This window comes from Octopus bimaculoides, chromosome 6 (genome assembly GCF_046866305.1).
Source record: "Octopus bimaculoides isolate indiv1 chromosome 6, ASM4686630v1, whole genome shotgun sequence".
NCBI classification, from domain to species: domain Eukaryota; kingdom Metazoa; phylum Mollusca; class Cephalopoda; order Octopoda; family Octopodidae; genus Octopus; species Octopus bimaculoides.
Window position 1 is genome coordinate 58,736,159 of NC_142933.1, and position 16,189 is coordinate 58,752,347.

Here is a 16,189-nt window from a genome sequence, read left to right on the forward strand (position 1 = left end):
ATAAGTACAGAGCATAGAAAGAGTCTATAATATGACGTTAGAAGAATGTCCAGACACAAGGATGATAAATACCAGTTTGTAGTCAAAGTACACAGTAGCTGAGATGCTGTATCAAGAAGCTGTGGCTACGATGCAGAGCCGATCTCTTGTTACAGAAGGTTGTATTTGCTGTTAACCATGGTGAAGTAATTCACGGTACTATTCAAGAAGAGTGGTCCCGGTGCGCTCACGCGTGCATCCGCACTAGCGAGTCGTGACTATTCGATCCTACGACTACCTAGTGCGGGTGCGCGTCATGCGCAAAACATGTATGAGTGTTTTTTCTAAACAAAGTAAATAATTCTTTTACATAAAGTAAATAATTTTTTTTAAACAAAGTAAATGAATTATACACTACCTGTTTTTGGTAAAGCGTCCATTAAAAAGTCGATCTTTCAAAATCTATTGTTCTTCAATGGTACCAGTACATGAGGGACATTACAAGTAATTATCTTTTGCGTAACCCCTACCAAATTGATGAACTTGAGCACATCGTAGAAATAGATGAATCTATGATGTGCAAGCGCAAATACAACGGAGGATGGGATAGAGAGGATAAAAATAGGTTTTTAGTCTTTGTACCTGACCGTTCCTCTGAAACCCTTCTACCACTTATTAAAAAAATTATCAAACCAGGGACGACTATATATTCCGATTGTTGGAGTGCGTACAATGGGATTACTGAAATAGATGTGACACCAAAATACACCCTGGAAGAACGTAAAACGACGTTTTAAGAGTAAGGTGGGGAAGATTCAACAAAAAAAAATTATTTACTTTGTGTTTTACTTACTTTGTTTAAAAAAATTATTTACTTTGTTTAAAAAAAACCCCCTCATACATGTTTTGCGCATTCGCGCTAGATAGTCCTTGTAGGATCGACTAGTCACGACTAGCTAGCGCGGATGCGCGAGTGTGCGAGTGCACACACCAGGACCACTCTTCTTGAATGGTACCGTAATTCACAAACAGTATGGAGATAGAACCTGTGCGAGCGTTGCTGGTTGGTATGTACGTAGAGAGATGATGCTGACGTTAAGAAGATGGAGCGACGAAGATGGACATTGCCGCATGCTGTTGGAAGAGTGTTGACGAGTCTCCATGTGGCTGCTGTTGTGTCATCGTTGGAACTGGATGTGTGCTCTGTGGTCAGTGGCTAGACCTCAAAAGATCTGGAACCGAAAGATTTTCTTTTATTCCTAATAAGTAGGATACATAGAGGGGACAAACAAGGACAGACAAAAACATATATATGGTCTTCAGCCTTTTACGAGTGTCCTATCGATGAATGTTATAATGGATGTTATAATGAATATGATATAATGCGATATGGTACATAAAAATATATATAAAATATAAAAAAACTTTTAAATTCTCTTTTTTTTTGTTTGAGTTGTCTTACGAACCTGCCGGCTGATTTCCCTTTTTTTTTTCTTTTTTCTTTTCCTTCTATGCCCCGTCCGGCCGTGTTGACATGGCTCCTTGCATACTCAACTTTCTTACGATATCCTCCCATCTTTTCGCAAACACTCTTTGCGGCAGACTCCTCCTCTCCAGACGGATCTTGAAAACAAGATGGGCGGTGAAATAGTTCACCAATCTTCGTCTGGAGATGAACTGTCCTGTCATAATTCCTTCCAAACGCGTCTTCCATACCGTTTCTTTCAATATGGTTATTACGCAGAGAAATGCTGCCTTCTTCTCTTTGGAAAGAGAGGAAGGTGGTACAATCTTAATCATGGACTCAGTCGAGAGCCATACTCCTTCTGCATCCGACATCAGTTGTTCGGCATAAGTTATTAAATCCCTCAGCTCCTCACAGTGTACGAAGGCGTGCGTCACCGTTTCACTGGCGCGCTCGCACCTCGGACACGTTGATGGAGGGGGGGGTCATATCTGTGCCTCGATAACCTTTCCCGAACCGGTAAGGCCGATTGGTAGCATAGCCAGGTCAAGGATTTCTGGTAGTTATCCAGGAATCTCGACCCGAAGGTCCTCCCGAACAGGCTGGCTAGCTGCTTCTTATCGAAGCCCAGAGTCTCCTCCAGGACATCGTCAGACTTAAGCTCTACCAACCCACTATAAATATCCGCTGTGGTAACCCTGCTGCTAGCATTGCTCACCCGGGAGAAGAGGGAAAGTGTTTGTTTGCACTCCACCTGCCATTCCCCCGTCTTGGGTCTCCGCTTGATCCATGCTCCTAAATCCACAAGAGACTCACACTTTGGGAAGTCCTGCTCGGCAAGCGTTGACCACACCTGCTCACCATCCAGGTGACATCGAAGATGCCTCAGCCTCAACGCGTGCTTGCGCATCATCAGCCAGGGTATCCCCAGGCCACCCTTTGACGGTTTCTGGCAACAGATGGAGCGCCTCACAAGTGGAGTTTTCCTCCCCACAAAAAGTGGAAAAGTATCCGCTCCAGCTTGTTCAGCCACAAACCAGAGCAAGGCACGACGGTTAGGCGGTAGGTTATCACCGATGCTATGAACACCTGCGCAACCTCCGCCCTTCCCAACGAGGATGACCTCCTCCCAGACCACTTCTGGGCTATAGCTGTCACCTTGTTCGTCACCTCACTCCAGTTCTTCTCCACCTGGAAGTCCGGTCCAAACCAGACCCCGAGCATTTTAACCGGGCCCTCCGTTCAGCGCCCGACGACGCTGTTGGGAGGCATCGACTTTCCCCTCCAGGTGCCGAGTTGCAAGCCGACTGATTTTTCCTGGTTAATTTTCGCCCCTGCCACCGTCTCGTATCCTTTGATGGCGCCTTCTATGCGAGGTAAACGCCCTTCATTCGACACGATGATGGTGACGTCATCCGCGTATGCCGTCACGTTCCTTCCACTACAAGGATCATGCGGGTCCACGCCACGTCCCTCAACTTCCGCAGCAATCGGAGACAGGGGGCAGCCTTGACAAACCGAACGTTCGATCGCGAAGGAGTTCGAGAAGAACCCATTCACCCAGACTGTTGGTTCGATATTGCCGTACATGGCTTTAATCCAGCCTCGGAAGGTCGGGCCAAATCTGGCCGCCCGAAGGACCGCCGCCAGGTATCCGTGGTCAACCCTATCGAACGCTTTAGATTGGTCTAAATTCACCAGTGCCCCACCGTTGCCATGCATTTTACCCACCCGCTCTATGGTGTAGCAAATGAGGTGAAGGTTGTTGTTCAGGAGGGCCGAGAAGGCCTGCAGCCTGTCCAGTCTGGACTCTGTAATAACCATCACATCTATACCATGTGACCTGAGGTCGTCGAGGAAGCACGCCTGCTTCCTCTTCGAGCTCAGGCCACGCACATTCAAACATGCAATGTTTAACACGGCCATTCTAAGACGTAGAAGAAAAGAAAGCCACTTACGATTTATCTTTCTAGGGGAATGTTTCTCAAAACATTTGAGACCATATCCCTACTTTCGCCTGTTTCCTCCAGAAAGGGTTCAACCGGCGGGTCGAATACTTTTTTCAGGTTTTTTAGTCTTTGGGATGAAGTTTAGATACGTCGTAGTACAGAGTCCTCGCAATTTTTGCAGTTATTATCGGACTCTGTTTAAAGTCATTTCTATATACAGAAGAATCTATTTATAGGCGACCGTTACTAGGTCTTTTGATTTGGGTATGGTTATGGGTATGTCTATAAACGACATTTTCCTCTCCCTCTTTCTTTTTTCTGTTTTTCCGGACTTTGCGACATTGGATTTCGGGGTTTGTTCCTTGTTCGTGGAGTCCATTTTCTTTGGCCTTTTCCTCGAACATACCTGATATCCATTTGTGGGTACTTGTGTATCCTCCTCGCTGTCCGTTATAAATTCATAGGAGGCGGTCACTCCTGAGAGTGTCGCCTCTTGGTTGGCTGAACTCCTGGTAACGGCCTTCGTGGCCGGGAGTTCACCCACTTTGGTGGGTGCATTTTTGGTTTCGACCTCCGTGGGTGGGAGTGCACCTTCTTTGGTTTCTGTGTGTGTTATACTTGTCGCGGTTGCAACTTTTTTTCCTTGTTCGTTTTTCTTTTTGATTTTCGATGTTCCCTCCTGGGGATCATCTTCCTTGGAGGAGGTAGAGGTAGACTGGTCTGTTTTCCTGTTTTCCGGACACTTTTCTTTTATGTGTCCTTTTTTACTACACTTAAAGCAGCGTGGCCTTCTGCCTTCCACATGTATCGGGATGCTTATGTCCTCCATTATTATCGTTTCTGGTAGCTCCTCTAAGTCGTTCGTTGTGGCTTTGGCCAGGATTTCGAGGGTCTGGCCCAGCCAGTTTTGAGGACCGTCTCTTGTGATTTGTATGATTTTTATTTTTTCTTCTAGTTTATAAAGTGGGGTGGCCACGATCCAGCCTACCTCTACCTCCGGGAGAATGTTTTTAATCTTTATCCGGGACGTCCTACGTCCCAGATATAGCGGCAGTAATATAATATTGCCACTTTGCAAGGTTCTAGTCGAATATTCTTTCGCTCGCTCAGTCTGGAACCGAAAGACTTTGAGATGGTGTGAAGCTAGCGTTTTATACGATGCTCACCGGAAGTTTAGAAAAGACTGTCTCAAGTGACCTTATCTGAAGGCTGCGATTGGTTGGGTTGCATCTTGGCGCGCAATAGAGCAAGAGACAAATTGCGCCAATACCAACCAATCAGAGTAGTGGAAACAACAGGGTCCAAAGGTGCGGCCGAAGGCTAGCTGTTATCTACTACGTCCGTATTTATGTATATATAACAGAGAGAGTATAGTTTCCCTGAAGTTGTACGCTACAAATGCAATGTTAGTTAACTGTAAATTCGCAATTCCATACCTGAATGATATATTAATTAAAAGTGAATCTTGGGATCAGCATGTCGAGCATGTAAAATGTGTTTTTGCAAGCTTTTCTAGGTCTAGCGAATTATAGCAAATATGTGTAGTGAAACTAATACCTCGATCGCCATTACATACAATCTTCTCATTTAAATATAAACAAGCGCGGGCGTAGCGGTGAACCCATCTCCTTGTCATCACGTGACTGATTAATATTCGAAGCGGCAACTTCTTCGAACCGTTCCCGCCAGAACGCAAACTGACCAATCACAGCCCTTAATAAGGTCACGTGATAGTGTTTTTCTACTACCGTCTTGGAGCCCCCTGAAGGCTTTAAATAGAGCAATTCATACCCAGCAAATTTGTCTCGGTTCAGTTCTCTTTGAGATCTGTTCCGTGTACCACACGACAGCAGCAGCAACAATCAGCCAGCGACCACTTCAACAGCTTCGTCCAGCCAACGATTACCACCGCCGTAGCCACATCAGCAACACGAGACTACGACTACTACCAAGCAGCCTTTTCGCCACCAACGTCTCCAACCATAGTGAACACGACTTTCTATGTACACCAAACTAAACCACCGCGGCACATCTCTCTCTTCGATTCTGTTAGGTGACTCAGCTTCACCGCGATAAATAAACAGACAAGAGATTTCAGCCAGCGACGAGCGACGAACATCTGTATAACAAGAATCACGGCCCGGCATGGAAGCCACCACATCACAACTAGTGATCAGCCCTGCCACACACAGCCTCAACTCCTTTCACATACAGACTCTTCCAATTGTGTACTCAAGAACTGGTATAAATGCTCACGGTTACTGACTCTCTTTCTATCTGCTGTAATATCTCACATACACATACATGTATCACTCACATACATACTTTTCTTTGTACGACGGCCTGTCTTTGATTATGTTCTTCTTTGTCGCATTCACACTCTCACATACATCTTTATGCCACAATAAATATTTCTGTTATTCATCTTATACGGTTGTCTTTTCTATCGTCTCATTACTGGCTATTTATGTTATCGTAGTATAACATATTTGTATATCATCTTTGATATATATTATTTGTGTGTTCGACCATGCGACGCGTTTAAATAAAAGGAGTCCTCTGTTTTTCCATTCGTCACCATTTCTCCTTTTTGAGTTCGCACGGTCGTTCCTACATATGCATCAATTGAGAGCTCCGCTAAATAATTTGCTAAAAGAAAGATGTGAAGTAGAATTGGTAAAATAATTTTCAAAAGGCGTTTGATGATATTAAAAAAATATTAATATCAGATTTGTTGCTGGCTCATTTCGATCCTGCAGCAGAGATTTTTCTAGCTTCTGACGCTTCTGATTACGGCATAGGAGCAATAATACTACACAAGTATAAAGACAGTAATATAGAAGCGGTGATTCATGACTTACGTTCTCTGATAGCGGCAGAGAAAAACTATAGTCAAATAGAGAAAGAAGCTCTAGCGACCATTTTTGCCATGAAGAAATTTCACAGATTTTTGCACGGTAGAAGTTTTCAGCTACAAACTAACCACCGACCATTATTAACAATTTTGTGGTTGGAGAAAGGAATTCCTACCCATACTGCAAATAGGTTACAAAGCTGGGGTACGATATTGTTGAATTACGACTTTAAGATGGAGTATATACCATCCAAGAGGTTAGGCCAAGCAGATTGTTTATCAAGGCTAATTCCAAAAAGTACAGGACTATTCGAAGATATCGTGATTACCGCATTGCGAGTGGAAAATTTAAAAAAAAAAAAACATTTTGTGTAACGTCATTCGGGAGCTGCTAGTAACTGTTCAAGATATAAAATTAAAATTGGAGAATGACAAATTCATTGCAAAGCTGAAAGAAATATTGAAGGTGTATAGTCAGTACAAGTTGTTGATGTGGCTGCGTGTATGTTATTACAAGAGTTCATAGAGAGATGAATGAATAAATTCAAGATCTATATATTTACTACATAACAATATTTTTTATTCTTCTTTTGATGGTGATACATGAAATCAAATTGTAGAAGTTAGTTGAATGTAATCTATGCAAGAAAGTTCAGAGATAGGAAGTGGTGGCGTAGAGAAATAGACGGACATAGCAACGACGTAGATAGCTCTAAGTTTAATCGACTAAAAAGCAAAAAGACAGGTTAGCAAGCTGTTTTTATTAATGGAACGCTAGACATTCTAGAAACTTCCAAGAGAAACGCTAAGATTTTTGAATAATTAAGAATCACGTCGCATGACACAGATGCTTCGAGAAACTTAGAAAAGGGAGGTTGCTCTATGATCTTTCTTGCAAGGGAGATCATTCAACTATTTATCTACCTACACCACTACACACCGGCAGAGGTAACGGTATACAATAATGAAGATAACAAAAATGTATACATCATAAAATGTCAAAACATAGAAATAATATCACAGTTCAAATGTAATAAATATTTGTTAAATTCTTGGGCCAATGCACACGTCTACCGCTTTTGGTAGTCAGTGTTTGTGAAGTTGAGTGTAAAAGATGCGTTTGTAATGCTGTGCGTGTGTTGTATGTAGTGGGGGTGGAAATAGTTTTTTCTATTTGAACCTTTTTTTTAGTCTATCAACAGAAATACTGTCTTTATGACAGTTAAGGCCTAAGGTGAAAACTTTACCTGTGCAAGAAAGCACACAAAAGGGTCCTGCATACGGTGCTGTTAAAGGATGTTTAACGGCATCGTTGTAGACAAAAATATGAATAGTCCTTAGGCAAATATGTTTTAATGTCTTGTTTTCTGGTGTTCATGTGTGGTAACTTTGACATATAGTCACCCAGGCGTTCAACGAAACTTGTAGTGTCGATATCTTGTGTGTTTGCAGGAACAATCATCTGACCAGGTAGCGTCAAGGAAGAATCATTAAGTAATTCTGCAGGAGAATATCCGATACCTTCTCTGATAGAAGAGCGTAGACTCAAGAGAACAATTAGAAGAAATTCAATCCATCGAGATGAATCAGCAGAAGCACACAATGCAGCTTTAAGCTGTCAGTGAAATCTTTTGATCATACCGTTCGAAGCTGGGTGGTAACTAGTGGAATGGATGTATTTACTTCCTAAAATTTTGGTAAGCTCCTGGAAAAGTTTAGCTTCAAATTGACGTCCGTGATCTGTTGCTATTTTTACATGTGTTCTGAAACGAGAAATCCATTCTGTGACTAAAGTTTGTGCCACAGTTAGAGAAGAGATATCTGTGAGTGGAATGACTTATGGCCAGTGGGAAAAACGGTCGATACAGGTTAATAAAAACATGTAGCCCTGACTCGTAGGTGAAGGTCCTACTATATCAACATGTATGTGCTGGAATCGTGCATCTGGAGTGGAGAAAGTACCTAATGGTGCACGGATATGTTTAGGTACTTTGGATTTCTGAAAATCGATACAGGTACGAGTCCAATTAGCCATGTCTCGACGCATGTTCAGCCAAACAAAATGAGTTGAAATAAGCTTCAATGTTGTTGTTATACCAGGATGTGAAATATTGTGTAGTGCTGAGAAAACGATACGGCGATGCTTTTCAGGAACTAAAGAATGAGGGTTACCAGAAGAAATATCACAAAGGATCTGTTTGTTTGATGTCGCAACTGGGGAAAATTCGAGGTCGAAAGGAATTAGTTTTGGTTGTATATTATTCAAATCAATGAATGGTTGATCTTTAGACATTTTGTCCAAGTTAATTTCTTCAGTTGAAAATAACGCGTTGACAGGTAAACGGGATAAAGAATCTGTAACAATGTTCTCAGGACCTGAAATATATCATATATCACTCGTGAATTGTGAAATGTAATCCAAATGTCGAATGTCTCTCAAAGAAAATTTATCTTGCTTGCAGTGTAAAGCGAAAGATAATGGCTTATGGTTCATAAATATTGTGAACTTTCTCCCTTCCAAAATGTGTTGGAAGTGTTTAACTGAAAGGTAAATCGCTAATAGTTCACGACTGAATGCGTTATATTTAGTTTTAGTTGGTTTTAACTGCTTAGAGAAAAGTGCCAGAGATTGCCATCTGCCATGGTGGAGTTGTTGAATGACTGCGCCGGTACCAATTTCGGACGCGTCGACTACAAGAGAAATATTGGCATCAGGAATGGGGTGAGCCAACATGGAGACATGAGAGAGTTTATGTTTAACATCGTCGAAAGCTTGTATTGCAGCAGGAGTTAAAGTTATCTTTTCTGTTTTCTTCCTGCGGTGTTATAGCAATTTGTTGAGAGGGTATAAAGTTTCAGCACAATGGGGTATAAAGCGTCGATAGAAATTAGCTAATCCAAGAAATTGCCTGTGCTGTCTTAATGAAGTGGGAACTGGAATTTTTACGATAGCCTCAACTTTTTCTGGCAAAGGCCTGTAAACAGGTTGGTATGATAGTTGTCATAGAGACTTTAGTCTCTCTCTATCACCTTTCAACAGCATTGTATATGAAGAGACATTAGAACAATTAACAACATATTAAAAAGGTTTTATTTATGACTATGATGCTTGGTTTCACAATTCCTGTCATTCTGCTTAGCAGCCGCTGATTAAGTTGTAGTTTGGTAATGGAAGGTAAAGGTCTTCCTTGATGCCTGCCAGAGAACAGTGTAAAAGTGCTTCGTGGAGGAGCGAGGTGTTGTTACGTAGAAGGTCTCAGCTCAACTCGCTTAACAAAGTGAAACTCTCTCTTAAGTACGAGTTTTACTACGCATGCGCAACTCGAGGGGCTTCCGGTGGTGAAGTCCCCTGCGCATGCGCAGAATAGTACTTCCTCAATGGCAGCTATAATTTCGCGCCACTACAGGCCTAATTCCATCCTTATCGATGGTATGTCCAAGGAAAGTGAGAGAAAGCACATCGAAAATATATTTGGTAGCATTGATACGTATTTTGTATTGAGAAAGCCTTTCAAAAAGTTGCTTCAAATGAATCACATGTTCTTTCTCAAAAGAACTAGCGATGAGAAGATCGTCAATATAGGCGTAGACGAAATCTAATCCATATATTACTTCATCAATGAAACATTGAAAAGTACTGGCGGCGTTCTTTAACTCAAAGGGCATGGTAAGAAATTCAAATGACTTGAATGGAGCTGCGATAGCCGTTTTCGGAATATCATTTAGGTTTACAGGAATCTGATGGTATGCTAGTATCAAATCTATTTTTGAGAAAATAATGCAACTATGCAGAGAAGATGCAAAATCTTGTCGAAGTGGTACCTATCTGGAGTGGTAATAGCGTTGAGTCATCTATAGTCACCAGTGGGTTTAAAGTCACCAGATTTCTTTTTCACTAAACGGAGTGGTGGTGACCAGCTGCTCTTTGAAGGACGAATTATTCCAAGCTGGAGCATATGGATGAACTCTGCTTTAGCAGCTTTGAGTTTTTCAGGTGGTAAACATCTAGGACGTGAGATCCATTGGTGGTTATATGATGAGTAAATGTATGAGTTGAAGCATTGATATCGAAATTTAAATTTGTTAACTCAGGATAGGATTGAAGCAATGCTTAATATTTGTCTGATTCAGCTGCAATAAAAAATAGTAGGCTGACAGAAGTGGAATTGAAATGTCTTCCTAAAGTGCAAAACTGTCTACTGCTATCTACAAATCTCTTTCTTTTGACATCCACTAATAGCAAAAAATGATGGAGAAAATCAGGTCCTAAAATTGGGTGAAGAAGGTCAGCAATGATGAAAACCCACTGGAAACTTCGTCTGAGATTAAGGTCCAATGTGAGTGAAATCTCACCAAAAGTCCTAATAAGAGAGCTGTTGACTACTTGAAGAGATACATCAGAAGTGAAAAGTTTTTCTTTGATCGACTAAGAAGCAAAAAGACGGGTTCGCAAGCTGTTTTTATTAATGGAACGCTAGACATTGTAGAAACTTCCAAGAGATACGCTAAGCTTCTTGAATAATTAAGAATCACGTCTCATGACACAGATGCTTCAAGAAACTTAGAAAAGGGAGGTTGCTCTATAATCTTTCTTGCAAGGGAGATCATTCAACTGTTTATCACCTACACCATTACAAAAATGAAAGAAAAGAAAAATATATGTAACACAAATGCTAACCATTTTTCTCTGTGTGATAATGTGTTGATGTATGACAAAGAGTTGTAGTGTCAGCAACACTACAAAAGCATGTATTAAGTGAATTTCATATAGGACACCCAGTGATTTCAAGAATGAAATCAGTAATGAGGAATTACGTGTATTAGCCTACTATAGACTGTGATATTGAACAATTGGTGAAATCCTGCAGAGGTTGTGCTCTTGCAGTAAAGTCACCACCAGTGAAATTCCAATCGTGGCCTAAGACTGACAGTCCATGGTCCAGGCTACATGTAGATTTTGCTGGACTGGTAAATAGCATGTATTATCTGATCATAGTAGATAGCTGTACCAAGAGACCAGAGATATGTAAATGCAGTCAAACAAACTCAAAGGTAACAATAAGGTTCCTTTATGAACTTTTTGCACGATATGGAGTCCTAGACACCATAGTATTGGATAACGGAATGCAGTTTTCAGGGTATGAATTAAAAACTTTCTGTGAGGTCTGTGCAGTCAATCATATCTCTACTCTGCTGTAGCACCCGAGATCAAATGGTCAAGCAGAAAGGTTTGTAGACACATTTAAACAAGCACTAAAAACTCAGGAAATTAATTAGGCAATGATGCAGCACTAACTCAATTCTTGAAGGTTTACAGAGTAACACTTAACCCAAACACCTGTTCAGGCAAGTTGCCCACAGAGCTAATGCTTGTCTGGAAGATAAAATCAATTTTTGATAGATTTATTATCTACAAAAAAGGAAGAAAACTTATAGAGAAAACCCCCAAAATGCAACAAAATATTCTAATGTGGGAGATAAAATTCATTTCAAAATATATAAGAATGGAAGACAAGGTTGGGAGGATGGTGTAGAGACAAAAAGAATTGGTAGTATGATATACAAAATAAAATGTCAAATAAGAGAGAACAAACATTTGAACCAGTTGAAGACTAGACATATCGTAGAAAGAGGAGAAATACCGATGGAAGTTTGTTATGACTTGTTTGATATTCCAACGCCAAAAGAGGTGAAACCTAGGCAGACCAGCAATAGAAAATGTAAACAAACAGAACGACTAGAAATAGACCCTAAGTGAAAGAAATATTAAAACTTCTGAGGAAATTAAAATCTCTACAAAGGGAAAAGTGATGATGAAAAAAGAGAATAAAATTAAATAAACAAGTTCCTGCAGAAACCAAATCTCAAAAGGGGAAATGTTTTGGCGAGAATCATGACACTCTCCTGTGAGAATGGACTTGCCAAACTCATGTAAGTAGCAACGTGTTTGACTGAGAGCGAGAGGTGAGAAATAACAGGAAGTCAAAAAGTGTCATTAGTGAGTTCATGGAGCCACAGGAAATTGTTGAGAAGTTGTTATAGTTCATTGAGAGTTGTTTTGAATTGATTACAGTTGTTGGCAGAGTATTTGGGAATACCTCAAGTGAAGACAGTTAGTGTCTAACTCATTCCATGGTTTTTTTATATCACACTGTTATAGTGTAGGATACAAAAGTGACATACAGTAATCACGTTATAAATATATATATTATATATATATATATATATATATATATATATATATATATATATATATATATATATATATATATATATATATATATATATATATCATCATCATCATCATCATCGTTTAACGTCCGCTTTCCATGCTAGCATGGGTTGGACGATTTGACTGAGGACTGGTGAAACTGGATAGCAACACCAGGCTCATGCATAGAACAAGTTAACTCAGCTCCACATCACACACGTATACATTCATTCATATTCTGTAGTATGGTATAACATTGAAGCAAACACCTAATAAGCTACCATTAAATTATTTATCTATTTGAATGTCGACCTTACACATGTACAATTGTCTTGAATTCTTTTTCCCTTTTTAGTAACTTTATACATGCACACATTCACACAAACGTGTGTGTGTGCACAAACACATGTATGCACACATGCATGTACACTTGATAAGCTTTTAAGTTTGCATGCTTGAGATTATAATCATAGAATTAAGCTCACTTGCAAAAAGTTTAGTGAAGGCATGTGGCTAAGTGGCTAGGGCAATATGATGTCGTGTGGAGGATGTGTCTGGTGGAGGAGGTAGCATGGGGAGTTGGGTAGCAGTTGAGATGGAAGTCTTTAGGGGTTAGGTTAAAGTGAAGGCAGTGACTGAGGAAAGAAATGTGAACAGATAAACAGGTTTTTTCTTTTTTTTTTTTTCGATGTGTTGGAAAGTGTGAAAGAGAGTTGGATGCAACAGATAGGAAATATGGTGGGATAATACTTGGTCTGATACAAATCAACAACAGTGCACAGTAAGATCCAAGAACCTTGTAATCCAAGTAGTAAAGAGTTTCAATAGTAATCCAGTTGGAGTTTGATGGTAAGGTAGTCGTTAAGAGAGGACAATAATCCAAGAAGTAGGTTGAAAAGAAGATGAAAGTCTGAAAGAAGAGGCGGTTCAGTCACACAGAATCAAACTGGGGTGACCACATATATACAGTCTATAAATGTGCACATGCGCACACATACACACACACACATACACAAAAGGCAGAAGAACAATAAACAGAGTGTATTAGGTTTATGCACAGGAAAAACAGAAGTCTTTAACTTTTCAACTTCATATTCTTCCACAGAAAGGATAGATAAGGAGAGAAAAGAGATGGAAAGGAAAAACATGTTTGAGTTAACTGATGAGGGCATGCTGAAAGGACTGGAAAGAGAAAAAGTTGGCTTGATGCATTGATGGCAAGGGAAACAACAATGATCTGGGATATGTGTATATAAGTGTATGCATGCACATGTGTATGTGTATGAAGCTAATGTGTATATGTATATGTAGGTGGACACGTGCCTGTGTATGTGAGTATGAGGCTAATGTGTGTGTGTACAAACACACACACACACAAACTTTACTGGGTGTGTTTTAATTCATTGAATGGAAGTGTTTATTTTCTGAGAGAACTCTACCTGAGCTGGAATTATGATCAATGTTAGTGTGAAATAAATGATGGAACAAATGATTCCCAAATATACCAACATAAAAAAGACAAACATTACATACCAAACAGAAGTCTTCTGGAACATCTTGATGTTTCTGTGACTACACACTTCATCCTTGGTGTAAAAAGAGACAACTTTCTCATTTCCCAACCACAGAGTATACTAAAGATTTACATTTACAGTCATCAAATCACTGTTGTCAATGCTTGTGCTGTTTTAAAAATTACAGCTGACCAATTTAAGTTTATGTTTAATATAAATAACTATTAAGCCACTAATCTCTCTGTGGTCAGGGAATTGAGTACTTGTTCACTGGAAGTGGTAGAAGTATTAAAATTAATCAGTCCTGCTATTCTAGTTACAGAGCAAAAAACATGGTTTAATAATAGCATATACTTTTTCATAGTGAGCTTAAGAAAGTGTCTTTATGAAAAACACATACCCATAAGTTTACCATACATCTCTCTGTTCATACATTCAAGCATGCACACATGCACGTGTGCACACACATGCATACTACGCATGCACAAGCACACACACTCACTCTCTCTCTCTCACACACACACTATCCTTGTATATTTGATCTGGATTCTCATAATATTTCATTCAATAAGTATCTAAGAGAAAATATGTGTCTTATGTAAACTTCATAGTTTTCTGTATCCAAAACAATATTTAATTTTGGTTTCTATCTTTCTAGTTTAAGAGACCTAAACACTTCTATCTAATATGGAATATTTTCTGGAGCATTTACCACGTGGCTGGAGTCTTGACGATTTTTTTTATTCAAAGTGATCTCGATAACGTTACCAAAATCCTGGCATATGCTACAATATGGGGTTACCTATCACTGTCCTTGACAGTCTTAACAGATCTGGTAATAGTAATATGCTTTCAATATATAGCAAGGTTTAATAATAGAGGTAAGTTGCTATAAAAATTCTCTATGCCTTTTAAATATGAAATAAAAATCTTTGGAGTCTATACTGTATGCATTAATCATGTACTGTTGTTGACTACATTGTCTTCCCCTTTTCTTGTAGAAGTATATATAAAGTTGTTTGTGAGAAACTAATATAATAAAAATGTTCACTTCTTTTGTGATACATATTTGAAAGATCGGAATGTGGAGGATAGCAGACCTGATAAAGGATAGGATAATGTAGTCTGAAGTATTTAGTTATGTCCCTTTTTGTGATCTCATCAGGGTCGCCCTTCAACACTCCGGGATTGATAAGGAAGGATACCAATCAAATATTGTAGTAGTCATTGTTATAGTTTTATGTTTCATTGTAATTTATTTATTTGTAATAGGAGTTTTGCTTTTTTTGTGTTGGAACATAATTTATTTTTTACTGTAATAGGAAAGGTGTTCATGCAATATAGGTTATAGAAACAGTAAGATGAAACAACATATGATACGCAGGGAAAGTCTCTGTTAGCAACTCGACACATGGGGGCTAGTTTTTGTTATATACCAAGCAAATATTCAGGTGACATAACATGGTCTTCTTCAACTATACTTGATTGAATATGCAGCTGTGAGAACAGTTATTAGATGAGCATAACAATACTCAATCCAAAACAATCTGAATTTTGGCACTCAATTTGACTGTATTTATAGGCCCCACTCAGAGAAAGTTCTAGTCAGACCACTGAACTATCATGTGAACATTGGAAAGAATCTTGGTTGTACACATGTTCAAACTATGACTGAGCTATGGCTTGAGATTCATATGTGGCAAAATGAGAGATTTAACTTCACTGCAAGCTTGTATTTAAAGAAAAAGAAAAAAACGATTGAAAGCTATAAATCTAAGAAAAATCTACATCTTAGAAAATTTAAGTACTGTATGTTTTCTTTAATATATATATTCTGTGAATATGTTGTGGTTCAAAGGAAATGAAATCTCAAAATCTCAAACACGTATCATGTTTATAATAATTTATACGGGGTGTTAGGGCTAAATTCAACAGTTTTCATAAAAGGAAAATAAACTCAACATCCTATCCAAAAATAAATGTATTTTAAAATATCAAAAAATATCAACTAGATTATGGTTGGGAGACAACACTTTACTCAAAGTAGCTGCCCTCAGCTTCCACCACAGCCTCAAGATGACCCTGGAATTTGGCACAAGCATTCCTCACTGTGTGCCTGGGAAGATCTTCAAGCACCTCCTTGATCATGGCCTTGGATGCTGCAGGCAGAGCAGCTGGTGTCTTTCTTAACTGTGCCCCACACCTAGTAATCCATGT

The 16,189-nt window shown here is 39.5% G+C and overlaps 1 protein-coding gene across 2 annotated transcripts in view; it reads left to right on the forward strand.

Annotated features, from left to right (window-relative positions):
- LOC106871664 (protein rolling stone) overlaps positions 1-16,189 on the forward strand; it is an 85,632-nt gene that overhangs the window by 48,376 nt on the left and 21,067 nt on the right. For both annotated transcript variants that reach the window (XM_089353957.1, XM_014918251.3), the window contains exon 3: positions 14,631-14,853. In XM_089353957.1, coding sequence (XP_089210083.1) covers positions 14,631-14,853 — 223 coding nt within the window. The remainder of the gene's footprint in view (positions 1-14,630; positions 14,854-16,189) is intronic.